The 16,262-nt window shown below is 47.0% G+C and overlaps 1 protein-coding gene across 10 annotated transcripts in view; it reads left to right on the plus strand.

Moving 5' to 3' along the window:
- The window catches only part of Atxn7l1 (ataxin 7 like 1), a 222,214-nt gene that overhangs the window by 96,097 nt on the left and 109,855 nt on the right, over positions 1 to 16,262 (plus strand). Inside the window, exon 4 of one of the 10 annotated variants that reach the window (XM_021178821.3) lies at positions 685 to 2,004. The exons of the other annotated variants lie outside the window; for them this stretch is intronic. Coding sequence (XP_021034480.1) covers positions 685 to 770 — 86 coding nt within the window. The 3' untranslated portion in view covers positions 771 to 2,004. Of the gene's footprint in view, positions 1 to 684; positions 2,005 to 16,262 lie in introns of those variants that run through there. 10 annotated transcript variants of the gene reach the window in all.

A 16,262-nucleotide genomic window follows, 5' to 3' on the forward strand; every position in this document is an offset into this window, starting at 1 on the left:
ATCCAGAGGGACCCGCAGTCAACCCTTTGCAACCTGGGTCCTACTGAGAGCTCCTTCTGTGGGTGGAGGAGGTTCACCGTGGCCACCCGGTTCTCTTCCGAGGGTACTGGGTAGCAGTGCTCTGAGGACACAGAGCCGTCGGGGGCCATACTTCTCTGTGTCTCTCTTATCTCCCCATCATCCCTAGGGAATAAGCTAATCAAACTTGCTGATGGTTTTACACTGAGAAGGAGATAGCTAATAACTTGGGTGACAAGTATTAGAATACAATGTGATGTGGATAAATTGGGTCCATGTATTAAGAGCTATAAAATGAGATTTCATCACAGCATGAATAATGGGGCCTGTAGAAAGAATTAATCAAATACCCCATTAAAAGGTATAGGAATTCCAGTCAGACCACCCCTGTTTAATTACACTCCTGCCCTCTCCCCACCCACTCCTTTCCCCCTGAAATGGCTTTCTGCTAGGAAAAAAAAATATGGAAACGAGCTTAGAGGAAATAATGGGGAAGCTAGGACATGCGTTTTGCTAGAACCTGATCATGAAGACAGATGTGAGCGGCCAGTTTTTAATGTGGTGGGGGAAGGCAAACGGCATGAACAATCATTGACAAATGTAATTTCCAGAGGCGCCCTGTTGATACCATTCAGCAAATGCCAACAAAGCATTTACTTTCCAAAGGGAGAAAGCAAGACAGCAAGAGAAATGCAAGCCTCTCCTGGAGTGGAGCAGAGAGCCGCCAAGCCCTAGAACAGCGTCAGGTGTGAGCATGTGCAGTGCAGAAGATACCCAGCGCTTCTGAAAGATCGCGCAGGACTGGCTTTGTCTGCGGAAGGCTTCCTGGAAGAGGAGACCCCAGCAGAGAGCCCCGAATTGTGGACAAGCCTCCATGTACTGCGAATTCGTGAGCACACTCTGGTGACAGGGTCTAGACAGGAAGTGGGCTTGAGCAGAGCAGGGGGCACCTGTGGGGCTCTTCTCTCCATTTCCACCACCACCACTATCACCACCATCACCACCACCACCACTGTCACCACCACCACCACCACTATCACCACCACCACCACACCACCACCACCATCACCACTACCACCACCACCACGCAGATCCAAGCTGCCATCACGTCTCACCTGGACAACTGCCAACGCCTTCCAGCTATTTCCCCTGCTTCCACTCTCGCTTCTCTACAGCCCATTCTGCACACCAAAGTCAGAATCTAAATCAGAGTTGGTCATGCCATTCCTGTGACTTGTGGCTTCCCCTTGCTCTTAAGTTAAAACCTAAAAAACATTATCATGGCGTCAAGGTCTGTGGGGTCTGAACCACAGCTTGTGCCAGGCTCCCTTTCATACGCCAGAGCGCCTAACCTGAAAGTTCCAGCACATTGGGTCTTCCTGCCACAGGGCCTTTGCACATACTTTCCCCTCCCTAACACAATGGTTTTCTTTCATCCCCCTTTCCCCAGAACTCCGACTCATCCTTCAGAATACATCTTAGTAATTACTTCTTCTTGGAAACGTCCCTAATTTTCACATCTAGACTAGTATTCCCTCATGTGTTGAAAACAAATATTTATTGTGTGAACATATGTTTTAATGTCTGTTTCCCTAGCTACAACACAAGTTCTGTGAGGGCAGAAACTTGCTGTTTATACCCCTCAGAGCCTGTATGTGCTGACTGGATCATGGCATTTAGTTAGGAACAGCAAGACAAATAGAAAAATTATACAGCCCAGTTTCTAGAAGAGTGCTGTTATGAAATTTTAACAGAATAAATGACTGAATTTATGTCCAGACCCTGACACCTGCTGGCTATGTTGTTTTAGTAAGTGATAGGTCCTTTAGAATCTGTGTCCTTGTCTATAAACCTGTGATACTAACAGCCACCTCATATGGTCATTGTGATAATTTCATGAAATAATGTATACAAAAGCATTCTTTGACTGTAAAACCAGATATAAATATACTCTGTCACTCTCTAAATGCCTGTACATTGAGTCCTTCTCAAATATCTATTGGATGGATGCATGGATGATGGTTAAATGGATGGGTGGATGGATGGATCAATCCGAAGGTAGATGGGTAGAGGGATGGCTGGTGGATAGATGGATAAGTGGGTGGGTGGATAGATGGATGGGTAGGTGGGAGGATGGACAAATGGACAGATATACTGGCAGATGGATGGACATATCAACAGTTAAGGAATTAGTACAAGAGAGAAGAAGGAGGCCAAATAGCCGGAGACTTGGAGGAGACAGAGAGGAACTGGCTGACCCTAATCCCCACCTTATGTTGATGGGACAGCTGGGGAAGATGATGGTGAAAAATCACTTAACCCAGGCAGGAAGACGTCACCGGTGACCTCAGAGCCATACCTCCTCAGGCTCTTCATGTCAGTGCCGTCAGTGACATGCCTTCATTAGGGCTTGATCACTTTACCGATTTTGTCTTTGGGGGAGGCATCAAATTGATTTGCACATACAGCAAAATTGGTGCAGTTGCTCCAGCTGCTGCCAGCAGTGCTGACAAGTGAAGAAGTGGCTGTCTGAGGCTATGAAAATGCACTAAACATTCCCGTTAATAAGGCCTAGAAGCCTTCCGTATTTAATAAACTGCCATGGATAATTGGTCTCGGTTTCAAGAGTGGTTTCGTTTTTAACTCCCTGTGCTCGGGTAGGATTAATGCCTATAGCGACCGACAGGGATTTGTGGTATGATAAGCTGTCACACAGATCTATAAGGTTTTCCCCTTCTTTGCTCACACCCTGCTCCCTACCGCTGCCACTCTTTGGGGGAAAGTCATATGTACATCTGCACACGCACACACACATATATGCACACATGGGCATGCACACACTTGATGGTTAAAGTTTCAGCCCTTTCGATTGGCCACTCTGACAACATGGAGGCCCAAGCACCTGGTCTACTCAATCTTTGTGTGGGGCTTGAGACTAAGTGGCTGGACATGGGCCCTATGTCTGTCATCTCATAGATAACTGAGGAAGAAGCACATGACAAATACATGACATCTCTTGACTCCAAATAGTTGATTGTATTAGCTCTCAGAAGGGGCAGGGGAGGTAAAAACAGACCAGAAGGAAAAGAAATATATATTCACTATTTTCACATAGTGATTGGTAATATAAAATGTGGATTGATAGGTGTCTTTATCCTTTTTCTGTAGTTATAACAAACTACCTGAGTCTGGGTACCTTGTAAAGAAAACAGGTTTATTTAGCTCATAATGTTTATTTAGCTCAAGACTAAGCAACCTCAACTGTTTGGTCTCTCCTTAAGGATTTCTGGGGCTATGACCCTTTGATTCAGAAGCAGGGAAGGAAACGGGAGCACGCTGAAGGGACTAAGCATGTGGTCTGCTCTTGCTTCATAACAACACACTCTCCCTCCCCGAGGCAACATTCCCAAGGCCCAAGGTCTTGCACTGGGCTCAAGGCTGAACTGAGAAAAGAGGCAGTCTTCAAAGAGGCTTTTAAGCAGGTTGGGGCAGCCCTTAGGCTTCAGCAGGGATGGCTCAAGAGCAAAGATAGACTCATATGTGTTTCTGTCTTCAACACATCACCCTGATCAAGGACTCACCTTGACAGCCCTGTGTTCAAATGCTCGACCTTACCAGCCGAGTGATTGCTTTGAACAGATGCCCACAGACTGGCAAGGAAGAGCACTGAGGCACTGGCGCATTTGTCAACAGCAAAGTCTGGCACCTCTCAGGATAGTGTAAGCCCAAGCCCAGCAGATGAGGGACTGCTGCTGAGGCTGTATGGTGGGGCAGCAGCACTGGGGTGTGACCCCAGATCCATCCTCCTAGTCTCTACAGAAGGAACAGATGCAGCTCTGTGGATTCCTTCCATTGTTCAGAAACAGGAAGCCAGACCTCCAGTTTCAGGTAGAAGAAAGTGATCACTCGGAACTTCCAGAACCAGGCTTGCAGTTGAGTTTCCTGCTCAGCTCACCTTGGCTAACTCTGGCTCTTCTTGGGCTTAAACCTTCCTGGGGATGGAAAACGAGCCGCTCATGCTCTTCTGGAGGGGGTCGAGTGAGGATTAACCGTCTTACTGCATGCAACACACTTAGCCCAGCTCGCCAGGCATGAGAAGTGAGCTGATAGAAGCCGTAATAGGTTTATTCCCCTGATAAGCTCTGGATTCCCTGCAGACATCACTGCTGGGCTCAGAGACAGGATTGGAGAAGGGCTGGGAGGGCAGCCAGGGAGAGGAAAGGGCTCAGAGAATTCTGGAATTCCTGGTGAGAGAGGCAGCGGTGAGGGGAGAGGGAGAGAGACAGAGACAGAGACAGAGACAGAGACAGAGACAGAGAGAATGAGAATATGAATAGCTTAGACCTGAAACATCTGAGTTACAGCGTCACTCAGCCCAGAGGAGATGCTAAGATGTGGTTACCACAGTCTTTCCGAATGGTGCACCAGTGCCATAGCTAAGGTGAGGGAGCTTTGGCGAGATATTTGCCCTTTCAGTGAACAGGAATTGAGATTAATTTGGCTTTGAGAATTTTAAATGCACACATTGTAATCATTGGCTGTACCCTAGAGCATTGTAAAATCAGGGTTGGAAATCTTTTACCATCTACAGTCTGAGAGCAGGAACTCAGTCTTGCAAGCACATTTTTTAAAACTCCCGAGCTCGGGAAGAAATTGTCTGCCTGTCAGATTTGCATTTAGTGCCTTCTCCCTGGTGATGCCTCATGCCCCAATGCTTTCTACACTTACTGTGAGCTGGCAGGAGTCCTTGCAAGCCTGGTTACTTTTACAAACACAATTCTTGAGAGAACCCAGGACAGAAGAACATATTGCTCACCTGTGCCCAGTTAGGCCTAACTTCTGAGATTCCTCCCTGGTTGTTTTAGGGTCTTTCTTGCCCACATCACTAATCCTGTAATAAAAATTTGAAAATAATTTCGGTATCCTATTGAATTTGAAAAGCACCTTGAGTGATGCACTTTTTTCTTTTTCTTTTCTTTTTTATTGAATTCCCATTTTGGAACTCTTTGTCTCCCTCCACCAATCAGAATCCACCCCCTACATGTGTAGTTTTTCAGTGGTAAAATCCCTACCTCCTAGGATGACACAACCCACTTGTTTTATTTACTTTGTGAATGCCATTGCTCAGTAGTATATAATGCTGGGCCTTGGACTTATTAGGGGTGTCTGGAGGTCACCATTAAGTAGGTGGGCACTTTATTAAGTCAATATTTGATAAGACCTTTCAAAAGTGCTGCTAATGTGTTTGTGGGACTGCCTGCCGAGATTAGAGAAAGGGGAAAAATTTTTAACACTCGTTCCAAACCCTAAGTAAATGTCCTGATTTAATCTCCAGCCCATCTATAATTGATTTTCCATATATTTGGCGAGTCTGGGTAGTGGTTTAGATTCTGGAGGCTTTGCTGCATCAGCCTCCTTATTATGTAATCATGTTTGATGAAACCTAACGTATACAATCCTGAGCCCTGGAGCATCATGTGAGCCAATACTCATTACAGATGCGCTTCCTACTGGAGCAGACTTTATTGGAAGATGTTACAGAGATGCATTCCCCCGGCCACTTCCAATTGCAGAAAGTATCACACACACACACACACACACACACACACACACACACACACACACACACACACACACACACACACACATACACACACGTTCCACAAAGGATCCCTTGACCTTGCTTTCTTCGCTGCCTCTCCATTCCCTCTATTGTGAAGGATCCCTTGGCCCGTGCAATCATGAGAAAGCAGTGACCGTTGGCTGTATCATCTGTAAGGATGTAAGGATGAGGCTGGGAGAACAGAATGATTTTCAGCTGATAGTATCATTAAAATTGAGTGCACATGGCCGTACTGCAAACTGCGGGTTAGACTGCACAGTCTTTAATAGATCAGTTTGCAAGAAAAGAAACAGACCATGAGGAACAGGCATGCAAAGGCTATGTGTGGTGGCCCAAGCCTATAATCCCAGCTCTCAGGAGGCTGAAGGGGGAGGCCAGTGGGAGTTCTAGACCAGTAGGAGCTACAGTGGGAGGCTGTCTCAAAACCAAGCACACCAAATCAAGGTGTGTAAAAAGGGGAAGAACAGGCCAGTGTCTAAGGCTATGGCCCTCTGCGGCAATGCCTGAAGCACCAGGAATCTTAAAGACTATAAATGGCTCCTTCAGAGGGAGGCCAACACCCTGCAGCCTAGGGACTTGGCACAGTCCTGTCCCATTGGTTGTATGGTGTATGAGGTGTCTGCTCAGAATAGTACCTCTGCTGTGTGGTTTTCAGTGTCTGTACTTTGTTTCCCCAAGATTGTCTCTTATGGAGTCCATATGGTGAGCTCACGGCCTGTCTTTCAAGAATTTGGGCTTTGGAAGTGACGTCATAGAATAAAATGCATCTCTGATTTGGAAGCGCCCTGTGGCCTTTGTCTGCTGCCAAGGTCAGGGCTGAGTAGAAGAAGCCTGTGTATTGGGCTTCTCTGAGCTGTGGTTGCATAAACATTTATGCTTTAGCCTGCACTGCCTCCTCCCCTAAATCAGACCTGGACCCTCACAGGCCTTCCTCCTGCTTGCTGTCAGAGCTTCCTGGACCCTGTTCATCCTTAGCGTGGAGATTGGTTCAGGGACTCATTCTTGTTGCAGAACCTACTTCCTCCGCCTCTCTTGTCCCCCTAAATGCCAGGCTGCAAGGGGTGGCTATCCTAAGACCGTGGTCCTAGTGTCTCCTGTAAAGTGACCCTCCTTCCAGCTTGTGATTGGTTTGTTTAAGGCCTTCACTCCTATTAGATGAAGATCCCTGGAGGTATTAGTAAGCCATGTGGACATTTCAATAGTGTCAGGTCATTGTGAATGAGACCCTGGAAACTTGAAGTGACACACAGAAAGGGCCTCAGAGGTGAAGGGCAGAAGTTTCACCCTTTCTTTGACTTCTTATCAGGGTTCATCTGAACTTGTTAATATTTTTCAGTTGAGATCTAGAATCCCACAAAGACTTTTGCTGAGCTTCCTGGACCCTACTGGTCATCCCCTCTTCAACACACATGTCCAAACCCACACCTATTTAATGTGAATGGGCTAGATTATTGGAATATTGGCTTGGTCTGGTTTTGCTATCATTCAGTTCTCATAGTAGGTACTCGGGAAACGTGTGTTGGATAGACAAAAGGAACTCATAAATAAGGGCACAGACTGGCAGGCACTGTGTGGACTTACCAAGGTTGCTAGTGAGGAGGCATATGCTGTCGCTCTGCACTGTCCTGGGGACATTGGGTAACCTCATCTCCACCACTGAGGGTTTCCTCATGGGCATCTTACCATGGGTCCTCCCACATGGTGCCTCCCTGGACTGGACAAGAAAGCCAGTCAGTAGACAGCCCATGCTAAGTAAACTCCCTGGCACCTGTCCTTCCTCCTGCACAGCACTCTGGGGCCTGGAGGTGTCTGTGCGCACTGTCTCAAGTGTACCGGACATCACATGAACCAGAGGAGGCATGTGAGACTAACAATGGCTAAGGGGCATTTGAGGGGCAGAATTGTAACTACAACCCAAGGCTTAGAGCCCCACATCCAATGTACTTCCTACCAGACCCTGCTGGAGATGCAGATAAAAAGAATGAAGATTCAGGGCCCAGTCTCTTGAGGCTTCCTGTCTATCTCAGGCAGGTGTATTGGCAGATCCAGGAAAGACTTGCTGTTGTGCTTCTCAGAAACGAAACAGCATTCAGAATGGGTGACTCCACTGTTCAGCTGCCTGTTAGGATAGAAAGGCGGTGGGGAATGTCAGCAGTAGAAAACCCACACTCAAAATTGTGCAGAGGTGCAGCCTCGAGATCCCAGTACTTGGGAGGGAAAGGCCAGCCAGTGGATCAGGAGTCTGAGGCCATCCCTGGGATACATGGGATTGTATCCCAAAGGGAGAGAAGGAGAAAAGGCGGGGTTGGGGAGAAAGAGAGAGAAAGAGAGATCCAAGTTCATCCCAAAACCCTTGTTTAAACCTTTTTTAGATTTATGTGTATGAATGTTTGCCTGTGTGTGTGTGTGTGTGTGTGTGTGTGTGTGTGTGTGTATAAAAACATGGCCTTTGTGGGGTTGGAGAGATGGCTCAGCAGTTGAGAGCACTTGATACTCTAGCATGGGACCTGGGATTGGTTCCCAGTACCCATAAGCCTTGGTGCACAAGCATCTGTAACTCCAGTTTTAGGGGTTCTTATGTCTTCTTTCGACCTCTGCTAGCACCAGGCACATATATAGTATCCATACGGCTTCTCCTCCAGCCATCTTTGAGGACTCCGAAGCTGCAGCTCGGCCAGCCAGGAGCCTGTAGCCAAGCTCCCACCAGCTCCGTTGCTGCTCTGCAGCAGTTCAGTGTGCACTGACCACTTTGCTGTATCTAATCACTTAATTAATGTGTGCCTGCAAGAAAGAGCTGCTTCATTTAGAAGCTTAACAGTGAAAATGTCCGAGTTGTTGGCCATAATCTGGGTGGCCTCAGGATGAGTGTAGAATCTTCCACCCCTTGTTCCTAATCCACTTAGCACCAGGGCACTAGGGATCGGTCATGCAGGGCACTGAGGGTAACAGGGGGCTGTGGCTACATTAACCAAGAGACACAGCACACAGGGAAGGCAGAACTATGGGAAACACAAGGTGAGGGCCTTAGAAAAAAACAACCTGAGTGGCTGGGACATGTGCAAGCCCCTGGGTGCCATCTGTAGCACCAGAAAGGAAGGAAACAAAGACAAACAGGACATGTTATGCTACTTTTAGGACCAAAGAACCAGTAGAATTGATCTTCGAGGAACCCAAGTGAAGTCAGTAGTGAGGTTCGAACCAGCTTTTCAGTTGACAGAACATCTTAGCCATAACTACACATTGGAGGAATCGTGGAAGCCAGAATCCCACCAGTGTAACCCAGCTGGGAACCCAGTGATCAGGCAGAACCCAAGGTGCTCTGTTAGGCATCCATGGGGACAAGACTGACTGCATTTCCCAGAATTCCCGGCCTTGCAGGTTGCTCTCCCAGATAAGCCATGCAAGAACTTCTTGGGAGAACGGGAAATGAAGAGGAGCTACAGCCACTTTGCCACATGTGTCTTGTCACTCAGCTGTCTTCGGTGACGGCAACTGTTCTATCGTCTTCTGGAATCTTCTTCAGCTTCAGTCCTAAGCAGGCGTATGTGTTTAGCTCTATGGAAAAGAGCCCTTGCTGCCACAGGATTTTCCTATCAAGGTCAAAAGCCACATAAGACCTTCAACCCACTATGGGGTTCTAACTGAGGCCTGGGAGTTCCACATTGATCCTGGTCTTCCCTACTTGCTAACCCTTTCCCCTTCCCACTTTCCTGCCCCATAGATTCTACATTTAAGCATTGGACACAAGCATGAGCTGCCCGACCTTTTCTGGGGGGGGGGGTTCCTTGGCTGGAATTTGTGGGCCTCAATCTGTGAGAAGTCACCCTGTGGTGTGTTGTGACCAGTCTCCCTTCGTGTATGTTATAATGGCATAAAGAGATCTGCCACCCTCACCTGCCAGTGACTGGCCAAGGTTAACGTCGCAGGAATCTGGGGATGGCCAACAGGAAGAGCCACCGTCCAATGACAGCTTTGTTTTCAGGAGCAGTGGGCAAACCGGTACATATTCCAAAGAGTGATTGACAAGTATCATTTTAAAAATGATTAGCATAAATGTAAAATTCTATTATTCACCACGTTTGTTTACAAAGTAGATTGTCTGAAATGCTTACAGGTTAAAGGCAGAAGAGGCTCTGGGGCTGGAAATAGGGGCTTAACTTTCCTTGGCAGTCACAGCAATCACCCTCTGAAGTACATGTGGGCTGTACATAGTGTTGCAAGTGCGTGTGGGGGATGACATAAGGCCCCTGTGGTAGATGCCTGTGTAGCCCAGTGGTGTTGGTGCATGAAGGCTCTATTTATAGCACAGAGAAAATCCTTCTGACCTGGGTCATTTTTTTTTTTAAAGGATAATATGTCTAGAACTCAGCCAAAGTGGCTCTCAACAGTGAGTTTGGACCTGATGGAGGAGATGGCAGATATGCCGGCTCGGTTCCAGACCTGTTAGCTCAGAAGGCCACTAAGTAATGCTTCATCTTGTCCTCAGTGCCCAGGGTGGGATTTCATAGCCTCTCTTAGTGGCTGTCCTGTATGTGACAACTGTGACCTTTCTGTCCTCTGCTCTCACGACACAACTAACAACCCCTGAGCTTGCATAGTAAAGGCGTGATGGGTGTAAAGGCATTGATGTTAAGGAAACTGCATCGACTGGAGAGATGGGTCAGTGGCTGAGAGTACTTCCTGCTCTCGCAGAGGACCCAAGTTCAGATCCCAGCACCAAAATCAGATGGCTCACAACCACCTGTAAGTCCAGGTCCAGTGGGTCCAGCACCTTCTGGCACCCACACGCGTGTGGCACATGCTCACACACACACACACACACACACACGTGTGAATAAAAGGAAAGGAGTCCATGGAAGAAAGTGAAAGCCAAAGCTCAGCTACCATCAACTTCCTTTGAACTTTCTTCTTTCCTAAACTGGGCAGTGGGGGTGCTTGCCTTTCATTCCAGCTCCTGCGAGGCAGAGGCCGTAGGTGATCTCTGAGTTCAAAGCCAGCCTAGTCTGCAGCCAAGGCTACACAGTGAAAGCCAGTCCTGAAAAATAAAAAAAGAAAGGAAGAGAAATAAAGGAAGGAAGGAAGGAAGGAAGGAAGGAAGAGAGAAAGGAAGGAAGAGAGAAAGGAAGGAAGAGAGAGGGGGAGGGAAGGAGGAAGGGAGGGAGGGAGGGAGGAAGGAAGGAAGGAAGGAAGGAAGGAAGGAAGGAAGGAAGGAAGAGAGGAAGGACGAACAGGCATTGTGGTTCTCTCCTGTGATCCCAGCACTTGGAAGGGTGAGGTACGAGGACTGCCATGGATTCCAAAGTCTGCCTGGGCTGTGTAGTATGTATCCAGACAAAGTTCAAACTTACAGAGAAAGTTCCTCCATCTTCTTTATCTTTTATCTTTTCAAAAACAGCATACATTTTTTATGTTTTATTCTCTATGTGTATACACACAATATATACATATAATACATACATATATATATATGTGTGTGTGTGTGTGTATGTAGTGTGTGTGTGTATGTAGTGTGTGTGTGTATGTGTGGAGGTCAGAAGACAGCTTTCAGGAGCCCTTCCTTCCTCTCCTGCTCTCCTGCCACAGGAATTCCTGGAATCAAACTCAGGTCATCAGGCTTGACTATAAGCACCTTTACCCGCCGAGCCATCTCACTTCTTGGTGGCCCGTTATCTTTTTTGTCCCTTCTATATAATAATGTCACAAGCTCTATGTTCTTAACTAAATTTATTTTTATTGGCTGGTACCTCAAACCACAAAACCCATACATATTAGTAAGAGTTTGATGTGTCGATGCAAGCCATCATTGATCACTGAGTGAATGGTTGAACTCTGAACCCAAGATAAGGAGAGGCAGAGGTATGCGAGAGTCCAGCATTGGCTTTCTCGTGTTCCGTGAGCATTGCTGGTTAGTGCTCAGAGTCAGCAGCAGGATGCCTGCCCCTCAGGCTGAGGTCAGATGTGCAGAGATGGACCTACGAGGTAGGTCCTGTGTGTAGGTGCTGTGTGGGGCCAAGAACGAAGGGGTGAGAACAGCTTCCTCACACTGTCCATAGCGTGGCCTCTCTGGAGTGGACAGACACAGACTCCAGATACCACACACATCTCTCACTCCTTTGCAGCCTGGGGATTGCACAGCTGTGTAGTGTGAAGTAGAGGACAGGGTGCCTGGAATCCAGAGCCGGCCCCAACACTGGCTGGTGGAGTTAACCTGAGACCCGTCTTAGTGTGACTGTATTGTCTAGAAGGATTCGATTAGGTGGTCTCTCAGAGCCCCGCCATTGCCTCGTCTGACGTGAGGAGTGGGGTGAGATTCCGTAGGATCCTGATCCAGTGTTCACATGGAAAACTGAGATGCTGAACTCAAGGGAAGCAGGAAACTGGTCATCCATGGGTCGGTCATTCTCCTTCAGGGACCAAGGGCACTTAAAATTATACGACAGTAATCCAAACACTGCTTCCTCATATAATGTGCACACACGTGGGTGTGTCTGATACATCACCTGTTTATTTTCTCTGAACTGCTTCAGAGTAAGTTTCAGGTATTATATCTATTTACTTATTAAATATTTGAATATGAATACCCTAAAATTAACAGTATTTCTTTTAAATAACAATAAAATCATCAAAATCAGGAAACTTTTCATTTCTTCAATTATATATTGTAACAACATCACAAACCAAAAAGAAAAAAAATTTAAATCTGGGATTATGCTGCATTCAGCTGTCATGTGTCTTTTGTCTACTTTGCCGCTCCTGGCCTTAACACTTTGGAAAGTTATGGAGAGCCAGGGATGCTATAAAGAGACCCTCCATTGTTTCCCTGAGTAGTTTATGTTTCCCCTGGGCTCAGGGTATCCGTTTGGGAGGTGAGGGAGGCTTCTGAGAGTGATAAGACCTAAGGCTGGAAATGTAGAAAGTTCTGAGGAAGCAAAGACAGGGAGGGAGATGAAGCCCATTAGGCTTGCACTGGGCAGCAGAGATACCTGAACAAGTCGGACAGAGGCTCCCTCGCCCTGGGCACAGCATATTTGAGTACATGCTAAGCAAATGGTAAAATCATCAAAATCAGGAAGGTATAATACCCTAAACCCAAGACTAGGGAAAAAATAGAGGGCCCTTTATAGCGATCCCTGCCTTGTAATGTTCCGAAATATTAAGGCCAGGAGTGGCAAAGGAGAAAAAGGAAGGTCCCTTTCCCCAGCGGATTTTATTCTTCTAGTCGTATCGACTGTGTCTAATAGAGCCTTGCTCCTGCACAGAGCCTCTGCGAGCCAGGCTGTCCCCATGGGCCCTTGCATATTATCCCTCGGTGACTCAGATAGTCATCGTTCTCGTTTTAGAAATGGGAAAATTGAGGCCCAGGAACACAGCCTTCTTGTGCAGTGGCACCCCTGACGCCCCCGCTATCTACCTTGCCGTGTGGTTTGAGACCCATTCACAGGCTTCCTCCTAAATCAGCCTTCACTCTGCTCCCAACAAGACTTGAGTGGAGACGCTGCTCTATTTTCCACTCGAGTCAGCGGTTGATACTTGATTAATATTTGGGATTGCTGTCTCGGAGAACATCATTTTCACAGATGCAGAGACCAATTTTGCTGTTACCGAGGCAGAAAGATCCATTTCCTCCCAGTCAGCAAGCAGATTTGGAGGGAGCTGTCACCACCAGAGTGTTCGCAGCGGGTCCTGAAAGGAAGCAGAGCCCACCCTTGGCACTGTAAGCATCGATAGTTGGTGGGTCAGAAGTCCCCAGCACCCAACATGGGGGCCACTTGCCACATTCTAGGAATAGCCATTGGCTTTTAAATTGAAAAAAAAAAAATCCCAAGTGGTTGTGGCTGTCCTCACCATGTTGCCCTGAGGGGCATGTAGAGCCCCAGAGAGCTAATTTCTTTGACAGACAGAGGTGGTGATCAGGACAGCCTGACCTGCCTCCTTAATCTGCCAGGAGCCAGCACTGAGAATTGTTCTGTCACTGCTTCTGAGCAAGGCAGCCGCCTCCTGCAACTCCCATGAAGCCGCAGCACAGTGAACACTGCATTCAAACCCAGCTTTGTGCTGCTACACTGGGCCACAGTAAGAGCATCCGCAGCAGTAATGCTGAGTCCTGGGTCTAGCACAGACCTTGGCCTTTCCATCCTCAGTTCATATTCTGTCCTTTTAGCTGTTATTTGTTCTTGTGTCTCTCTGTCTTAGTCCCTGTTCTGTTGCTGGGAAGGCACCATGACCAAGGCAACTCTTAAAAAGGAAAACATGTCATTGGAGCTGGCTTACAGTTGCAGAGGCTTAGACCATTACCATCATGATGGGTAGTATGGTAGCACATAGACAGATGTAGTGATGGAGAGGTGGCTGAGCGTTCTACATCCAAATTGGTAGGCAGCAGGAAGAGAGAGGCAATGTGCCTGGCTTGATCATTTGAAAACCACAAAGCCCACCCTCAGTGACACACTTCCTCTGACAAGGCCACACCTGCGCCAACAAGGCCACACCTCCTAATAGTGCCTCTCCCTGGTGACCAAGCCTCATGATCTAACAAATGTCACAAGCTTTGTGAACAGCTCCGCTTAGCGCTACCCATTCTGAAAAGAGTTTCAGTGTGTCTAGTGGAGACGGTGGTATAGTAGGCCCATGACCATTTACGGAGAAGTTTGTTGTCAGGTAAAGGGTGATGGAAAAGTGTGGAACTCAGTAGATCACAATACTGTCCACAAGGCATGATACTGGACAAGCGCTGGAGCCAAATTGCCTGAGTTCAAATCTCAGCCCTGCTACTAAATACCAGCAAATTATTGGACTTCAGATTTCCCAGTGATCAACAAAACAAATCAGAAAACCTAGTCCACAGTGTTGTTTTGAAGATTGAGTTGGTCAACAAATATGAAGTACTAACATACCTGGTACACGTAAGGGCTGAGTGGTGTGGGGGAGGACTGGAAACAGAGCTTCTTTGAAGCATTCTTTGTATTTAGATAACCAAAGTGGACATGGGGAGTTCTTGGTAGTGGAGATAGTAGCAGCCAAGGGGCAGAGGCAGGCATGCAAGGACATACAGTGCTGGGAGTTTGGCTTGGCTGACTGACATGGCTGTCTGTCTGAAGAGAACGCTGGCGAGTGGTGAGAAGTAGTTGGTATCAAGTGCAGGAACTTCCTGAAGGGCAAGCTGAAGAGGTAAGACAAGGCCTTACTGTGGAAGCAGCCAAGTGCCAGCTAGAAGAATGTTTTTTAATGCAACTGGCATACAAAGTTTGTGGCGTGTGATTGCCGTGTCTCCATCACAGCCACTCACTGTGCGCTTCTTCAGTGTCAATTCGTGAACACTCTCTGCTTTCTGTAAAGGCCTCTCTCATTGTCCAAGTGACCATTCAAAGCAATTAAGTGATAAGTGACCTTGAACCAGGTTCCCAAAAGGGTCATATAGTATAGAATCCACCTACTTATTAGAGCTCATAGCCTTCAATCTATAAGGCCACCCTTTGCCAGGGAAGCCATCTCTGGCCACACAACTATAAATAGACCACATGAAACACACTCCTACTTTGTCATAATTCTTTTTCCTCTTAAATTTTTGTGTTGCCAGACAGGGATTTAACCCAGGTTGTGCTCCATGCAAATCAAGCATTCTACCACTGAGCTGTATCTCAGCCCTTGCTTTTATTGAAACAGGCTCTCACCATGTATGCGACTTCACACTTAAGATCTTTCTGCCTCAGCCTCCTGAGTTCTGAGATTGTATGCACTTGACCTCTAGAATAATGTAATCAATCATACAATAGGCGAAAGTCTTAACTGTTCGTGCTCTTCCTGTCTCTCATATACAGAAGGTAATAGGTGGAATATTCAGGCTGCACGTCACCATGTGACCTATAGGCCAGTTAACTGCCCTGCACAGTCAAGGCTGAGGAATTCATCTGTAACGTGAGGTGTGAGGTGTGGGGTTCTATGTACCTCCGTGGCTGAATTGCCCTGAGAAGTAAATGAATTATCCCGAGTAAAGCAGGAGGAACCATGTGGGATATGTGCCATTGGTGGTCAGCATGGAGGATGTTTGTAAAACCCTTGGTCTGCCAGATCACAAGGGGAAAGGAGATGCACTTTGGGAGAGGCGTGTGGGACTTCCTAAAACCATTGTATTAGGACATTTATGGCAATCATCTAGAGAAAGCAAAGTCACTTGTAAAAGTATCAGTTCTCCTACTTACACCCCCAAAGAAACAAAGCATCCGAGTAGACCACTAATGTTACATTACGTTAGAATATATATTAGCATTAGAATATACAACAGCAATACATTAGAAAGCAGAATAACAATACATTAGAAAGCTTACTAAAGGGACACTCCTTTTTAAAGTCCATCATCTTATAACTGAGCAGTAGTAGTCTTCAAAACCCAGGCAAGGTCCTTTGTTATTCAAACTATTTGAGACCAAAGAATAAGTTGAAAATCTCCCTCAATTGATTTTATGAAGCCAGCATGACCTGAATCGTCAAGTCTAAAAAGAATGTGTCTCTTCCATCTCAAAAGCTTTGAGGCAAAAGATGACTCTGACAAAGAAGGCGGAGGAAGGAAGCAAGGTGAGGCGTGTGCACCGGCACCTGCTTTGAAGCAGAGCCTCTCTACCCA

Source organism: Mus caroli, unplaced genomic scaffold (assembly GCF_978045245.1).
Source record: "Mus caroli unplaced genomic scaffold, Mus_caroli_1 scaffold_14, whole genome shotgun sequence".
NCBI lineage: Eukaryota > Metazoa > Chordata > Mammalia > Rodentia > Muridae > Mus > Mus caroli.